At 37.2% G+C, this 17,506-nt stretch overlaps 1 protein-coding gene across 12 annotated transcripts in view; it reads right to left on the bottom strand.

The window, feature by feature from the left end:
* The window catches only part of ZMYND11 (zinc finger MYND-type containing 11), a 72,146-nt gene that overhangs the window by 19,503 nt on the left and 35,137 nt on the right, over positions 1-17,506 (bottom strand). For 7 of the 12 annotated variants that reach the window (XM_055431788.2, XM_055431777.2, XM_055431815.2 and 4 more), the window contains exons 4-5: positions 12,105-12,149; positions 9,295-9,456 (exon numbers count right to left, since the gene is read on the bottom strand). The exons of 2 other annotated variants lie outside the window; for them this stretch is intronic. In XM_055431788.2, the coding sequence (XP_055287763.1) occupies positions 9,295-9,456; positions 12,105-12,149 (207 nt within the window). Of the gene's footprint in view, positions 1-9,294; positions 9,457-9,924; positions 10,021-12,104; positions 12,150-17,506 lie in introns of all 12 variants that reach the window. 3 more of the 12 variants (XM_055431824.2, XM_055431832.2, XM_055431868.2) reach the window with 2 other exon arrangements.

The raw sequence follows: 17,506 nt of genomic DNA, 5'->3' as shown, positions 1-17,506 counted from the left end.
GGGCTTCCCCCTAGAGTGTTCTTCCCATAGCAGGCTGACCAGAGGCAGAAAAACTTCTGTCAGGGCCTCACAGTGCCTGTTTTAGGCTTTGTGGATAATTGCTTGGTGGCTGTCTTGACCACTCAGCCCTGCCACTGTGGTGAGAAAGCAGATATCAATAATGTATGCCTTCCATGAGCAGGACTGTGTTCCAATAAAGCATGTGGATACTGAAATTTTCATTTCTTATAATTTTTACAAGTCACAAAATATTATTTCTCTTTTGAGTTTTTTTCCCCACCATTTAAAAGTATAAAACCCACTGGCATGAGCAGTACAAAACAGATAGTGGGCTTGATGTGCCTGTGGGTCGTGGTCTGCCAACCTCTGGGCTGTAAGTTTTGTGACAGCAGGCCCGTGATGGTCTAGTTCTGCATTCTTCTGCCCATCCAGTGTCTTGTACGGTATCCGTCACATAGTAAATACTAAATAAATACTAGCTGAATTGAACTAATGGCCATCATTACTGACCAACCTCACTGTCTACGAGATAAAATATTTCACATAATTGTATTCAACAATACAAGATATCCTTCCAAAACATGAAATTCTTACTCACACACAAGCAGTATTAGCACATCCTGACCACTAAAAACCACTGTGTTAACTTGTGCTGTGCTCACCGTTTCACTGTCACCTGAATACGGCTGAGGGCCCCTAACAACCAGAGGCTCGCCTGACAGGAGGGACTGTGCGCAGGCTGACTCCTGCACCTCCACCCAGGACGTGTCCTAACAAGCGCGTCCAGGGACTCTACTACCAGGGTCTCTGGATCTCACTGGAGAAACACTATTCTGCATGTAAATTACCTCCACTGTTTGAGGAATTAAGATGTTCCAAGGTCTCCTCTATAACCATCTGTAATAAATGAATCACAATGGCTTTTAACCACACATAAATTGCCTCTACAGTATTCTCTGTAACCACCTGTAATGCTGGAATATAAAAGAATCAAAGAACTTATAAGAGATCCACTATTTAAGACTAACAGTAGAGCTGGTCTGGTGGGACTGGACCCAAGCCCTGCCACTGTACCACTGTGCCTCTGTACCACTGTGCCCAGCAGCCCAGCAGTGACAATCCCTGTTCAGTTTTGTTCACCTCCAGCACCAGCACACAGAAACTAACTCCCCACTACAAGGACAGAAGAGGGGAACCCACACCCGCCACTGGCACCGGGACAAGAACTCAGCTAACACCCGCGCATCCAGAGCGCATGATCCCCCACAGCTCCATGCTACGTCTCCCACGGCCGGGCCAGCAACAATCATTTGCAACTGGGTTTCTGGCAATAGTTTCTTGGGTTTTTCTTTTTTAAACTTAAGTTACAGGAAATTACATTAAATGTAAAAACCTCCCCTCGGCTGTCACCAATCTGCCTTCTTGTTCACAGGTGAAAGCTGAATGTGGAGGATCATTCAAACCACAAAGACGGTCTTGAGGTGGATTCTCCGAGTGTGCTGGCAAACGTGACTCTGCTCTCAGGTACTCTGCTTCGTGAGAAGTTGTTCCTGTAGAATCACTAATGCACAGGTTTCCAGACTTGTTCACACAGATTACAAAACAGCACTGAATGCTACTTCAGTTGTGTCTATATTTATTAATTTTCACAAAGTCGGCTCTTTGCTCTCTGATTGAGGTTGGGAGGTTTTGGCTAGATTCACATGATATAATCAGCTTCGCATCACCCAGTCTAGGGTGATCTACCAGCTATTAAAGTACAGTCTAAAATTAATTCTACAAGCCATACAACTGACTGTACTGTGAACATGTGGTATTCCTATATACACTACATCCACACAAAAACTGCTAGAACACTAGATCTACCGAGACGGCTGCTATGTTATTTCTACTGTATCAGGAGTTTCATCGTTCAGGATTAAGTGTACTTTTGGGGGTGACTCTCAGCTCTTCTGCATGACGTAACAGGGATTTAGGAAGACGAAAGGGACATTCAGGAAAAGATTACAGAACACAGGCTGTGTCTACTTGTTCCTTCCCTCCTCTGTCAACAATGGTCTGTAAATAAAGAACAAGATTCAAAGCCACAGGGAGGATGGATTCCTCACTGTAGTAAGCCTCTCCTGACTCTTCTGAGAACAACTCACATGACTTTGTTTCAGAATCACAGAATGCATATCACACAGTCTCTACTCAATGAAGCTGACAACCAGCCAACAATACTACTAGCTGCCCACCCCCTACTCCTTCCCCTCCTGCTTCAACACCTGCAGAGGCAATTAAAAGAAATTGTGTGCACTTTGTACATATTTTCAGTACATCAATGCTACAAACACTAAACAAGCCTTCTATTTATCTAGATTAAGTTGTAACCATCTTGATGTAGGAACCAGCCCAAGTAATTACTTCTTTAGTCCCTTATAGCTAAAAATAAAAGATAAAATTCAACTAAGGTTCTAAGAAAGCCACTAAAATGATACATCACCAAAACAAAATGTACCCCAAACTTTTCACACTCACATTTAACCCTTTCTGACTATGTAACTTGTTAATTTAGCGTGACAAGACAATGTGGGGATACATGGAATTTTCCTTTCTTGTTTGGTCCAGGTAGTTTCATAAAGAGATTATACAATACATGAGGATTTTACAATTTTATATCCTAGATCCAATTTTAAAATTCCTTTACTTTTTCCTCTAGTAAGACCAGACTGAATAGCAAAACTGCCTTATAAAGTAATTGGTTCAGACACAGACCTTTTTAAAAATTAATTTTCTACTTTTGTGAGTACAGAAATACAATCCAATTGTCTTCAAAAAATGTAAAAAGAAAACCTGATTAATGGTCATTTGTAACTTTCAATACTATGACTGTCTACAACATAATTTTTTTAAAGAAGTGTTTCTCCTATTTTATCTAAACATGAAATCTCCACTCCAGAATTGATAATATGTAACTTAAAGCTAAAGGTACTTACTTCCAGGGTGAAAATATTAATAAATTTCCCACATTAAGAAAGGAAGACTAATCAGAAAGCAAGAACAGTTACAGTGTTGCAGTAGATACACAAAGCACATATGTTTCAAAATATTTTCTTTTAGCATTGTCCTGTTTCATTCTGAATACATTAAATGAGAATTCTCCTTAATTTTGAGATTTAAAAAAGTATACTGCTTACATACCCAAAAGAATGAAAAATTAATTCAGAAGTTAAGTTTTATCTCCAGTTTCAAGAAACAGCTTTCATCATGAGTCTCACTGCAAATGACTCAAATATAACCTACCCAGAGCTAAGTTAACATTGACCAGTCAGTATGTACCCATGGTGATGTCGTAACAGCGACTTACTCTTGGTTTAGTTTTAGTAAACCAGTTAAATTCCTTCATTTTCAGTAGCTGTCTAATGAGTATACTATACCTAATGTGAAAAAAATATACAGTATCTGGGGCTTAACATCAATTTTAAGTTAACTTTAAATGCTCTCTGTAGACTTCTTTCTGTATATCTATTAAGTTTCCTGTAAAACAGACATATTCTTTCTCAATTTTAAAGAGAAGCTGCAGCAGTAGGTAGACTGCAGGGATCATTTCTACTAGTCCCTCCCCTCTTTGCATCTTCTTAGATGCTGAGGAGTCAGGGATCAGAAAACCAGGAGCTGCAAACCTGGGAGAGAGTCTCAGATTAGATGTAGAACCAAAGCATTCTTAAATAAGTAAAATTTTCCCATATGCATTCATTTTCCTCTGCATTTTCTAGTGTTTCTGTATTTTATTAGCAGGCTAAGTTAATTCTCCATACTCTTTGTATATATTAACACAAATCTTAAAATTTGTGACCTTAAATGGGGGAAAATACCATATGAAACGTTTGTAGGCAGATGAATATTTTATAGAAGTTTTTAGAGACATACTGGAATAATATATCCCTTATCCAATTCCCTGAATGGCACTTTTTCTTTTGTGACTTAGGTTGATCCTTTCATAGATAGGTCATGATAAGTGTGTCATAAAAGGGATGAAAAGAGAACCAAAGATATTAAGAGTATAAACAGTAATACAATAGTTTTATGCTATAATGAGACAATTAAAAAGGCCTAAGATATGGGTAAGGGATTAAGAGGTACAAACTACAATGAATAAAGTAAACAAGCTACAAGGGTATATAGTACAACACAGGAAATATAGCTAATATTTATAATAACTAAATGAAATATAACCTCTAGAAATTATGAATCACTATGTTGCATACCTAAAATCTATAATACTGTTCATCGACTATACCTCAATAATAAAGATATCCCAACTTAAAAAAAAAAAAACTTTGGATGGATTTCACTGGAGCAGCATAGAGGACCAAACATGGAAAAGGAGGTGAGATGCTCACCGCAGCCCACCCCTCTGTGAGGAGGTGAGACGCTCACCATGGCCACCCCTTTTGGTGCTTCCCACATGCTCACAGTTCAGAGCTCTACACTCTGCTTCCCAGTGACAGATTTTAGTCCAAACATAAAATTTTCATTTATATGAATTTGAAGAAGCAGAAGCATGAATCTGCAACTCCCCAAAGTTATAAAGAAATTCATTTATATAAGGAACACTAACATATTAAAAGAGAATATAGGAAACAGGAGCCTATTTTCAAAATACTATTGTATCAGGATCATTAACCTGGAAAGTGCCAACTATTTTGCTATTCTTTTCCCCTGCATTTCGTATTCTGACTTTTAGGAACAACCAGCTTCAGAGCAAACACAGCACTATCAAGTATCACAGCAGTCAGTCTGTGCACTGCACATCATGGAACACACACTGTAATTTGCACAGCACGATGCAGGGCTTGCCCGTGACCTGCTATGGAGCGGAGGGCAGCAAGGCAGAAGCTGCTCTACAGCCTTCCTCTAGAACTCTTTCAAGGCGGAAGTGTGGCATCACGGGGAGAATAAATGCCAGACCACTCATGTTTCTCTTGTAGTAGTTACCATAGGCATTTAGATTTGCATTTATAACACTGCACTGCCTAGTACAGTAAGTAGCCATTAAGTCACACCGCCAAACTGAAAACCAGTGCCTGGGTCTCCATACCACATTCAAGCACTCAATAGACATGCCAGTGGCTCCCACTGGACAGCACAGGGAGAATACTCCATGCTCACAGAAAGATCTACCAGTAACTATGCTCTAAAAGGCAACATGGTGCCAACCTAGAGAGAGGTTTTAGGGTTTCCTATAAGATGTCACCTCGTCCAAGTATTAAAAAACCCAAACGGATATCATTCAAAAAGTATGATGTTTACCAGTAGGGCTGGAGACCAGCAAGTGTGCAGTGCATGTGCACACACACACAAAACATACACATGCGTACACACGTGCACACACACAACTCAGACATTCACACACACAGGCACATTCACCCGCAGACATGTACTGCATACATGTATGCTTACAGGCACACACACACAGGGCCTGCCTTTTGCAACTACAGCGCCGAGGAGCAAATGGCTGTAACTTTGAAGCTGTGCAAATGAGAATGAAGGGACATTAAAGTGGGATATCCCTCTGGAGCCTGACAAATTGGTAGCAAAAGCTGGAAAATATTTTCAGTGTTGGAATAAATGGGTTTGATCTTCTGACAACTTGGAAATTTTTATCAAAGACTGAAATGTGCCTATCTTTAAGAATTCTGTTTCAGTGAATTTAACCTGTAAAGGCAATCAAACAGACCTGCATAGCCATGTATAACTTCTTTTTTTAGAAAAGTAAAATTGACTACATTTTGTTTTAAAGATACAACCTTTAAGCAAGTAAAATTTTTAAAACAATTTTCATTTAAAAGTTAATGGTTTCTCTTTTTTCCTGAAAATAATAAAATTCAATATTATTTAAAATTCAAATAACATCTAACAAAATATAAACTTCACTTTCATACAGAAATGATGATGAGAAGAGTGCTCTTCCAGATGGAATGGGTCATGACCTTGGAACGGAGGTGCTGGAGGCCCCACCATCCCTCTGCCCCAGACAGGTGAGTTTCAGTCAGGGTTGCTGGTCAGACAGCACACGAGACTGCGCACCAGACAGCCGCCCCAGACAGCACATGCACACAACGTATGTGCATCAGCGGAAACTTTTCACATCACAGAAAAAAGGTGCCTGGGAGATTGCTGAGTAGAAGCAAGCCAGCTGCCATCAGCAGTGTACCTAATCCATGGGTCCACCCAGTTACACAGATGGAGTGTGCACTCACAGAGGTTTGTGAGCACATTCATAAAGATGGAGTGTGCACACACACGGGTCTGTGAGCACTTCCACACAGATAAGAGTGTGCATACATACACAGGTCTGTGAGCACATTCACCTGTGATGTGGTAGCATTGCTGGGATTGTTTTTCTTTATCTTCCTATAATTTTGAATTTTTAAAAACTTTTTAAAAAGGAATTTAAAATCCTTTTTTCCAATTAATAGGAATTCTTGGTATCAAGAGTGTGAAACTGGATATAACTTGAATTTTTTCCAAAGCAAAATGCTAACCTGATATTCAAAACTACATTACAGTAACTATCAATTGTATTTGTAAAATAATAGTTTAACTGTTGTTTAGAAAGGCAGATATTTCAAAGAAATATCCTCAGGGTTCTGAGATTCTTCAGATTATTATGAAAACTGAAAAAACTATTTTAAACTGAGAAAAATTCCCATCATTGCCTTAAAATATTTTGGAATTTGTCAGACATATGAGATAAAGTTGTTCAACAAGCTCAAGTGGATCTGCTAACACAGCTGACAGCTGAGTGAGAAATAACCTATTCAATGCAGTAAGGGGCAGAGGTTACATAAAACAAAAGTCTTCTGACCAGTATAAAGTATTAAAAATATTTTTATCTTCAAATTTAGACAGCAGTGATTGGCTTCCATCCACTACTTTTTTACCTGTACTGAAATCTGGCCCTGGAATTTTATCTTAAAAATTCCTCATTAGTAAATCTAATTACTATATATTCTCTCTAGACATTAATTGAAAATAGAGATCATTAGGTTGACATGGAACCATAATTTTTAAGTTTCAGTCTATAGCCTTAGTTCTCTTAGTTCAAGAATATTTAAATCTGGTCCGTCACTCTCAAGTTAGATAATTAAAAATCAGCTTTACTTGAAGTCTTGACACACTGTTTAAACAAATACATCAACCCAATACCAATCAAAAAAGACATTTAAAATTGCATTAGAATCTCAAGTTTATTATTATCCCTTTTCTCGGGAAAGAAACTGTTAGTACTTTTCTTTTTCCTGAACGTAACAATTTGAAAAATAGAACAGATCTAACATAGAATTAACCATTTCTTTGGAATTTTTAAAGTTCAAGCTAAACTCAACAACCCCAACCCAAACAAAGGCTTTTTGAGTCTAAGGAAAGAGCCGCTCGGCCTGTGAAAGGAATCTGAGTTCCAGTGTTTTACTGATTCATAGCATCATTTCAGTAAGCATAATTACACCACAGTGTGAGAATATCTAGGCTGACAAAGACGAAAAGAAAACCAAAGAGAACACAAAGGCAGGATGGGATTGGGTAAATTCCCCTTTGGCTATCATGTTTCTGTGAGCCAGCAACCCACTGAAGTTTAAAGTTTTTCATCTTATCAGTAAACAGTAGAGCAAACATATTTAGAAAGTGGAATCTGACAACTTGATAGTGAATTCTGACAGAAAAAGCATTACACATTTTCTCTAAAAGTTTAAGTGTTAAACTCCAACTTTTAATGTAAGGAATATAAAACACCTACCATAAAGTTTAACTCATCCTCAAAAATCCCAGTGTTTTTATTTAAATTCTTTACTATGAGATAGGAGCTAAATATCAGATATTACAAATCTACAGCTGTAAAGACTCAGAAGTGTCCAGAACTGTACTTCCTAAGCCCCTGAGCCCCTATTATTTGATCAGTGACCTCACCTCTCTTATATTTTTACTACCTTAATACTTTTGTTCTTCAGATGTAATTAATTCTCTACTTCCTCTAGTGTAAACTGTTAGTGAAATTATTTACTTGTAGGATATTATTTACTTGTAAAACACAAATCCATGAGAGTAAATTGTGGGACACTGGTACAGTTCCATACTGATTTATTGTAGCCTTCAAATTCTTGCAGGCCTCTAGAGAAGGTCCACACCCTGAGGCTTGATACTGATCTGTTCAGACCTAGAGGTTTATCACTAATTATCTAGCATTTAGGCATTTGATTACATGTCATCATAACACACGTATTTAAAATGTTATACCAACAGTCTTCTGTCTGCCTACTGAACAAGTACAGTAGGGCTGCTAAGAAACATACTTAGGTAACACAAAGCCACAGTCACTAAAAGAAGACTAGAAGGGACACTGTATTTTGCTCATCATGCTGGCAAATGAACCGGATGATTTCTGGCTGGTATCAAAGAGGAGACAAAGACATAACTTTTGAAGAAGAAATGAATATTTAAGTTATACAACTATTATGAAACATGTTCACAAACAGAACCCATGAGTAATCCTGGCAATCTGCATGATTCCAAGTAAGTATATTAACAATAGTTAAGTACAAAACAATAGAAGTTCCAATCAAATAATTCCTGACTGATCACCATCAAGGCCATACATCACTTAGTATTTAGGCATCACGATCACTCACACACACACACACCACATCGGCAGCCAACAAGCACAATCATGTACACTTTTCAACGGGGAAATAATATGAATGAAAATAATCATAGGAAGTACCTATTTTACCTACCAGACTATTTCATTTTGGAGAATTCTTGATATACAACTGTCCCATCCCTCCACCCTCCAAAGAAAAGAAATAAACCCATGACATGACAAAAAAATAAAGGCAACATTACATGGATATAAAATGGAAAGTAGATACAGAACTTTTCCGACAATGTGCCTTTTGCTACCTGTGTTTTCTGAGCAGCCAAGAGGACTGATTGAACAGACCTTGGTATGGGACAATGGTTCTTGATTCCCAAAGTCTGTCCATTAAAGGAGTCACACAGTTCAGAGGGAATTGTAAAAAGAAGAGAGTATATTTTTACATGATTGAAACTTTCTAAAATCCATACCCTGAGTATGTGTTCTGTGATATTCATTTATGAGTGTTCTATGTTCATTAACCATCATTTCAGTAGATAACCCCCACCCTCCAGTACTTTATCCATTAACCTGGCAAGACCACCTGGGATATCTTTGTGCAGCTATTATCAATGAATTCCAACCCTCTGACCAGCACATTAAAGCTCATAGGTACTCACCCTGCAAACTGGGCACTGCCAGTGACTACTGCTGTCTCTAAGCCTGTACTCATCAGACAAACACTTGGAATGATACACACGAAAACACAGGTCACATATCAACACCTCTCCAGGCAAATGGCATTCAAAACAATACCAGTCATGATTTTCTGTTTCCCAGTCCTACAAAAAATACAAAATAATTTCGTATGACATTTTGTCAATATCCGCAATGACTAAGAACAAAATTGAAACTAAAGTCCATCAGAAGTTAGGCATTATAAACAATTTTAAACATTTACTGTGTTAAAACAAAAGGGAAACAATACCTAGATATTTGCTTCTTTCAATTTTCAATTCTCTCCTAAACATATTTTTATTTAGAAATATCTTAAGGTGATCTGATAACAAAACCAGTCCAAAATGAAATAAGCCCAAAGCCAATATAACTTCTAACATTATCTTTCAGTTTTTATAGAATCTATGGGATAATTTCTTCAGTAAATGGAATGAATACCCCAAAGCAACATCTATAACTTAGTATTTCAAATAAACAAACCTCTGTTTTGTCCTGATTTTCTTTAAAGAAATATACTAAGTACTTAGCATACTTTGGAAACGGAGAGAATAGTAATAAATGGTGATGCTCACTATTCTTATCTTCTCATCCATGGTATTGGATGCTTTATTGAAAATAATCATTAATCAGAATGTCCATGTTCTGATAGGTTGTCAAATTTTCAGGGTCTGTTGAATTTGGAAAAATAAATTGAAAATGTGAAAACTAAAGGTTTAATCACATTCTCCAAAGGACATTACCACCAAAAAAAAAAGGAAGCTGGCTTATTTTCTTATTGGGACTATTCCTGGAAATAAAAGACCATAACAGGTGTTCAACATTTTCTTTGTTACACTTTTTTTTTTTTTTTGTATAGCCAGTACCATTTAAACACAAACAGGAGACCAGTGTAACTTCCCTTAATTTGGAATTCATTCTTCATAAATATCACTCTTAGCATATATCAAAAAACACCCCCATTAAGAGTGACAGATTAATTCTCAACCTTCTCTTGCAGATGTGGTAGTTGATGAATAAGGGTTAAACCCACAGTTAGTATTATCAAGGCCATTTCCAATGAGGATCTTAAAATTCTAAACTTGGGCTCTGCCATCATTTTTTTTTATAAATCACTGTCTACACTCTGCTTCTGAGAGTGAACAGCATTCTTATCCCCTCTGAGGTCAATAACTCATGCAATAAATGGCTGTGATAGAGCACTTGTTCAGTCAGCACTGACTCTGGCACCGAGGGTTCAAATACAGTGCTGCTCAACCATATGAGAAGGCTATGTCTCTCTCCTTCAAAATGGAACATGAGCAGTTCATGTTCTGAAACTTCACACCTTCCAATCCACATTCAGAGACACGGCTAAAGTACACTAGTAAGTTCTGCAGAAATGTGAACTCTTTTGCTTGCTTTTTAGTAAGAAATTGGCAATCTGTAGCAACCAAAGTAATAAAGAAAAAAGCGCAACCATTTTTAGTTGTTTGCTGCAGATGTGTAGACTCTGCTCACTCAGTAAGGGAGGAATAATTTCAGTCAGACTGTTTAAAAGACCGTAAGGTACTGATTTGACACAAAAGCCTCATCTGTGCATGGTAGATAAAAAGCTCCCCCACAAAGTCTGACATAGCGGTGCCACAGGTAAACTGTGGTGCTCGGCTGTACTAAAGTAACAATCTTTGGTGTATCTCTTTCACGCAGCTCGTAAGGAAGCTGTCTTTTAGCTATTTCAATGTTTGCACCAAAAATCACTGATAATTTAGGTTCCAATGGAGATAAGATGGCTTTTTAAAATTTACTCTTTCCAAATTTAAAACCAAATATTTCACAATATTTTCCTCGTAACTGTTCAGAGACATCTTAAAAGGATTTTGGTGGCTTATATATACTCATTAACAAAAGAAACTGCCATTCTTCATCATTTGAGAATTTTTTTACACATCAATTCAACTCCCTGTGAGTCTCAACATGGCAATTACTAGGTTAGCTAAGAAGAGGAAGTCAGAGAACACAATGCTGGTGGACCACTCTGGCCTCCTCCTGTCACCTCCTACCTTTGCCTAACCCTACCTTCTCCCATTCACCCATGAAACAAGGATGAAAACAGATCTTTCTTCAATGGGGTGTTTAATTCTAGATCTAGTTTTTCATAAAAATTATAAAAATGAAATTATAATTCAAATGAAGTAGAGAAACATTTGGATAAAAGTCTATATAATGGGATCAACTAACATTGTTTCTGATATAAAAGAGAGCATGAGCTGGGAATGAATGTGTTGTTTACTCTTTCAATCACTGCAATAGATGTTTAAATATATAGAACATGCAAAGTCAAGGTCAAAACTGTCTACACTCTGAATCCAGGAAACATTTCTCTGAGGTATAAAGATATGTATATTATAGGTAAGAGTTGCATATGGTTTGCCTTTCAGTAAACAGAATTCATTTATATAGTGCTTTTGACTAATATTCAATAGTGTATGCCAAAAAAACTAAGCTTGCATTTTCACTGAATTTCACCACAAGTCAGCAACTATTCAACATTCAGCCTGATCAACGTAATATGTGAAATGCTACTTCAATACAAGAAAGTTTTTTAAAAAAGCAAACCTATGAGCACAAAATCCAAAACTAGAAGCAATGTAAAGAGTATGGTTTAAATGAACAATTCTAGCAAGAATTAACTAAGCTGGCCTAAAGAAAGAGAAATTCAATTTTTTTAAAAAGCAGAATTAAAGTAAAATAATATAGTGCAAAATCGGTTCACCTTGGCTGGGGTTGCTGTCCTGAAGAAAGGCTGCATGCTGTAGGCCTTTCAAAATAAAAACAAAATAATCTTGGTCTCTCTCCTATAGCTTTGCTCAATATCAGGCAATATACAGAGCTAAAGGGGTTTGGTACATGGTCAAACTGTTTATCAGTTGCTATACATAGTATTTGGCAGATAATATCAACTGGTAATCTATCACTGTGGTAATCATTAATGAAACGACAGTAGCATGCAAACTCAAGAATCATTACTAGTTTAAGAGTAAACTTTTTTCACTAACACAAACACTACAAAATGAACACAGAGAAAATCTATAGGAATTCATGTTCCATGAAACCTACAAAGATGACAGAAAAACATTTTACTAACAAATTCAGTGTCATTTAAATCTGTGCATGATCACAAATGTATGTCTTATTGATCCCAAACTGGTTCACACTGGGTTTTTTTTTTTTTAATTGGGAGTTGCTGTTATTGTTGTTTAGTTGCTAAGCTGTGTCCGACTCTTTGCAACCCCATGAACTGCAGCACACCAGGCTTCCCCTGTCCTTCACCATCTCCCTGACATCCGACAGCCAGTGAAGGTTTACATGCTCAACGAGAACCAGAAGTGGGATAACCAAGGCCCCAGGCGTGTCATCCAGCTGCATGGAGTGGCTGAAGGACATGTCCCAGCTACTCAGGGACTGACAAAACGTGGCCAACTGGAGAAGGGAAAGGCAGACTACTTCAGTATTCTTGCCTTCAGAACCCCATGAACAGTATGAAAAGGCCAAAAAAAAAAAAAAAAAAAACCCTGCTGAGAGATGATTGTAAATGTGGTCAATTTGGTACTTCACCATGGTGTGAAATTTATACAGGCTGTCTTCAGAACTGAGTAGAAAACATTCTCCCATCAAGAGGCAGCCTGCTGATCTATGGCTCTATCACCACTCATAGCATTTGGTTAAGACTCCGGAGCTAGACTAGCACAAATCTCAGCTTATGGGGCTTTTGCAAGGATCAAACGAGTTACTATGCTTAGTAACTGTTAGCTGGTGTTAAGATGATCTATTTGCTACAATGCATAAAATGGGAATTGGTAAGTCACTAAACGGTGTGACACTTGCAATTACCCACATGTGCATTTCTTCTCAGGACCCTAAGTGCATTAGGACTGCTAACCCTCCCGACGTTTCTATAAGCAAGACGGGACAGGACACACTGTTAACTGACTGAGAGTGGACCCTGCAGCAAGAAGGCTCAGTGAGAGAACTGTGCCCGGAGAGGGCCTCCCTCAGCATATTCAAGAGACTGAACTTTTACACTAGTCCCGTTTCAACACAGTGAGCAGATAAACCTCACATCATCAAATATGTGTTTTCATGTGGTGTTTTACACAGAAACAATCTAAAATTAATGCTATGCAAATTCTAGATTTAGTTTAACTCTAGTAATAAATTCAGTTCATCACTGAGAGGTAAGATTGTTATGGTTAAAGATTTCCAATAATTTTAAATGTGATTTTTTAATTAGAATATATTAAAACACTGCTTAGTGAAATAAAATTTAAAGAGGAAAACAAAAGAATTCTCACATACACACACACACAAGCTGAAGAGTATAACAGGACAGCATGACCCAAAATATTCTATTGAGTAAAATAGAAATTCATCACCAAAGCAAGAACAATGCTAAGTACATAAGTTTGTTTTGCACACAGAACCACAGTATAACTGGTTTTTAACTAATAATCACCAATACATCACTTATTACTTAATATTTATTTAGTAAATAAAAAATTGTATCTGATGCAGGTAACGGACCTTGGGGAGAAATGTGTAGTTCTGCACAATTATAATTAGAACAAATATAATAAAATATAATTCACATTTAAAAAACCAACAGAATCCAAGGGACAGAAAGTTTTAAACGTGACTAATTTATAACTATAAGTATAATAAGAAAACACAAAGGTGTAAACTTTTAAAAAACATTCTTACTTTGCTATGCTGCATTTATGAAATGGGCTGTTTGCAGGCCTCTCTTAATGTTTTTTCGGGAACAAAGCAGGAGAGCCTATCTTGCCATGTCTGTTTAATCGTGTAATTTCTGAAGAATAAGACATAAATCCAATCCTACCTCTTACACAAAAGATGTGAGCTTTCAGCCAAGTTTCAAGAGGTTTATAAACCTCAGTGCCTTTTAGACTGGTTCTTTTGAATCAGGAAAAGGAGATGAAAATGGGAGAAAAAGTATCTATCTCATCCCTCTGTAAATTAAAACTAAATCCATTTATCCCTGATATGTTCATCTTTTCAAAAAACCACAAAATTTGTATTTTCATTAATGATGGTTCTTAAAAGGTACCAACCTTAACTCAAGACCTATGTAAAAACTAGCAAGAGGTCCTGCTTGTCAGAGAACAAACCAGGTTACGTGAAAACTGCTGAAGCTGAGAAGGGCTGACCAGCTGAGATGGGAGCTCATGTCTGCAGCTGCTCTCCAGTCAGCAGCAGCAAAACTGAAAACTAAGCTGTGGCATACTAACTGAAAACGTAAGCTGTGGGTCCTAAGCTGGTATTTCGTTTTTGGACTGGCATGACCCACACAAGAAGAAAGGAGACCCTGAGTCCAGATCTGGCAGGCAAGTAAAGAGACAAGTAGTCTTGTAGCAAATGTCACCTTTTCACACTTACATGCCATCCTCTATACTGGTGACCAAAATATTTAATGTCAGATTAAAAAGTGTCTGTCAAATAATAGAGAGTCATAGCTTTGTGCCAGGGACCATGAATCAAGTTGGGAGTCACCAAATAAATAATATCAACAGCCTCAGTATCAAAGCACATATTTGATATGTTTTATCTGCACAGGATCCATAACTCAAGGTCACCTGCCCTGCTACATTTATACAGGCACACCTCAGAGAAACTATGGGTTCAGTTTCAGACCACTGCAATAAAGAGATTATTGCAAGAAACTCACATAAATTTTTTTGGTTTATCATTGCATATAAAGTTGTGTTTACACTGTACTGTAATCTATTAAGGTGCAATAACAGTATGTCTAAAAAAGATACAGACATTAATTTAAAAATACTTTACTGCTAAAAATGCTAACCGTCATTGGACAACGCAGAGTTGCCACAAACCTTCAATTTGTAGAAAGCACAAGTCAAAGTACAATAAAATAAGGTATGTCTGTGTTAAATACTTTTATAAGACTTTCCTATCTTTAGTGAATTAAGAAATTAAGTTGCATTTATTACAAAGGGAGCTACTAAATACCAAACTCAACTTAGCTGAGCAATGGTAAAATTTTCTGCCCAAGAAATATATTTCTCAAGTTGTTAAAATAGAGGACATGAAACATCATGATGGAATACGGACTGAATGGAGCCATCCATGTACATTTGTTTAGAGCAAGCAGATGATGAAACAATCTAGGTAAACGTAGTTTTCCTTTAAAACAAATGAAATAAACACAACAATTTCAGTATGTACCCAGATCTACTGGTCTTTTACCAGTATTAATTTCAAAAGCTTTAAAAATGATCTCTAAAAGAGCTATTTGCATCATCTGAGTGAACAGTAATAACAGATATCTGAAAATTAAAGATGACCACAGAAAACTTACAAGAGTGTTGCCCAGGCTCCACAAGCCTGTCATTTTAAGAACTGACTGGTACATATACTTCCACTGTTTACTGACTAATATTTAAACTAACCATTTAAAATTGAGAGAGGCTTCGCTTTTCATTCTATCTCAAATGGACATTTTAAAATATCACCATGAAGATGCTTATGTGCTACTGAATTTCATCACAATTTTTCCAAACGAATTCTCACTTCAAAAGAGATACAAAATGGTGGTTAAGATCACCATCTCAAAGTGTCTAGTAATCAATCCATTCCTAGCAGAATCTCAGTACAATGGAGGTTACCGTCTTTGACTTACACAGGCTTCCTCTTAAATAAATTATATATAATTGTATCCTGAAATAGTCTTTTTAGAGTTAGACTTTTATTACATGATAGCTGGATTTAATAAAACAATAGTATTTAAGATATGCATATTTTTCAACTGTATAAAGTTTTTAAGAATAAACATTGGAAAAAAGGTAGCAAGGCTGAATAAAAACATGACACAGCAGACTCTGCTCAGTGATGGTTTAGTGGCCTAAGAAATAACACTTTTGCCTACCTTCTCTCTCTCAACAGAGCCATGGACATGAGGACAAGGAGTCCAGCCTCTTTACTAATACACAGTATCCCAAGGGATACAACTTGTAGGACTTATCAAGAGGAACCAACTTGTCTACCTGTGAGCTACAGCTGCTATTTTTAGAGGCTACAGAATGAAGAGGAGCTTCACTACATTTCTCAAATGACAGAACTCCCTGAGTAAAGAGTCTTTGTAACTCTGAATAAAGGTTTAAAAATGAATAATAGAAAAATTCTATCCCTTTCCTTACATATATAATCTACTTGAATTTTATAGGCCATATATATCTACTTGATTTTGTCTTCTCTTAACAATTAGTAGAAAGTCAGTGAGATAAATAATGCACACCCTCCAATCTAAAACCTCAAGCTTTCAGAGGTATCATCTCATACAAAAAGTGGAGAAACTATAAAGAAGAGCCCCAGACTCAAATGCCAGCATGCAGGGCTGTCAAAGACCACAGAAAACCTTTGTGCTGATTAGAAAGTTGACCTTCCCTAAGACTGATTTTGTTAGAACAAGACATGTCACTGCCATGTGCTGGAGAACTGCTAAATAATCATGCAAGGATATCTGAGGAGAAGGTGGCGATTCCTAAGCTGTGCAATTCACACCAGCCCCCATACACAGCAGCCTGCATGCACAGGCCACACAGTCCCTACTCACACACAGAACTGGCCACTGCAAGATGCCTGCGCTGTGCCAAGAGTGACACAGGTCAGTTGTGTGCCCTCCAGAGTATTCTCAGGGCATAAAACTGCAACACACAAACAGCCCTGGGTAGCAGGTGGTCCACCAGCCACAACCATGAGATACATGTATAATCAGCCTCAATATTTTATAGCTACACCTTAAATACAGATCCAGCAACCTAAAGGAAAATCTCATTACAAAACTTGTGTTTGGAGTTACAGGTTAAAAGTAAAAAAAAATCATGATGAGAATTTTTGCTTGCTGTTTAGTAAGAAATTTGTGTGCTTTTGCTACACAAAAGGCATTTCTTATTTTAAACATTTTTATTCACTGGTCAAAAACTTTGAGTGCATAGTTAAATGCTTTCGATAGATAATCTCATATAACCCTCAAAACCACCAAATGAAAGCGATATTAATGTGCCCATATTACAGCTGAAAAATGAGTATCAGAGGCTAGAAACTCCCTCACACAACTAGAAACAATATCTGAGACGGGAC

This window comes from Moschus berezovskii, chromosome 15, assembly GCF_049115385.1.
Source record: "Moschus berezovskii isolate FMDL1 chromosome 15, NW_MosBer_1.0, whole genome shotgun sequence".
In the NCBI taxonomy this organism is placed as follows: Eukaryota; Metazoa; Chordata; class Mammalia; order Artiodactyla; family Moschidae; genus Moschus; species Moschus berezovskii.
Note: the sequence above shows the minus strand (reverse complement) of the source record. Positions and strands in the feature narration are given on the sequence as shown.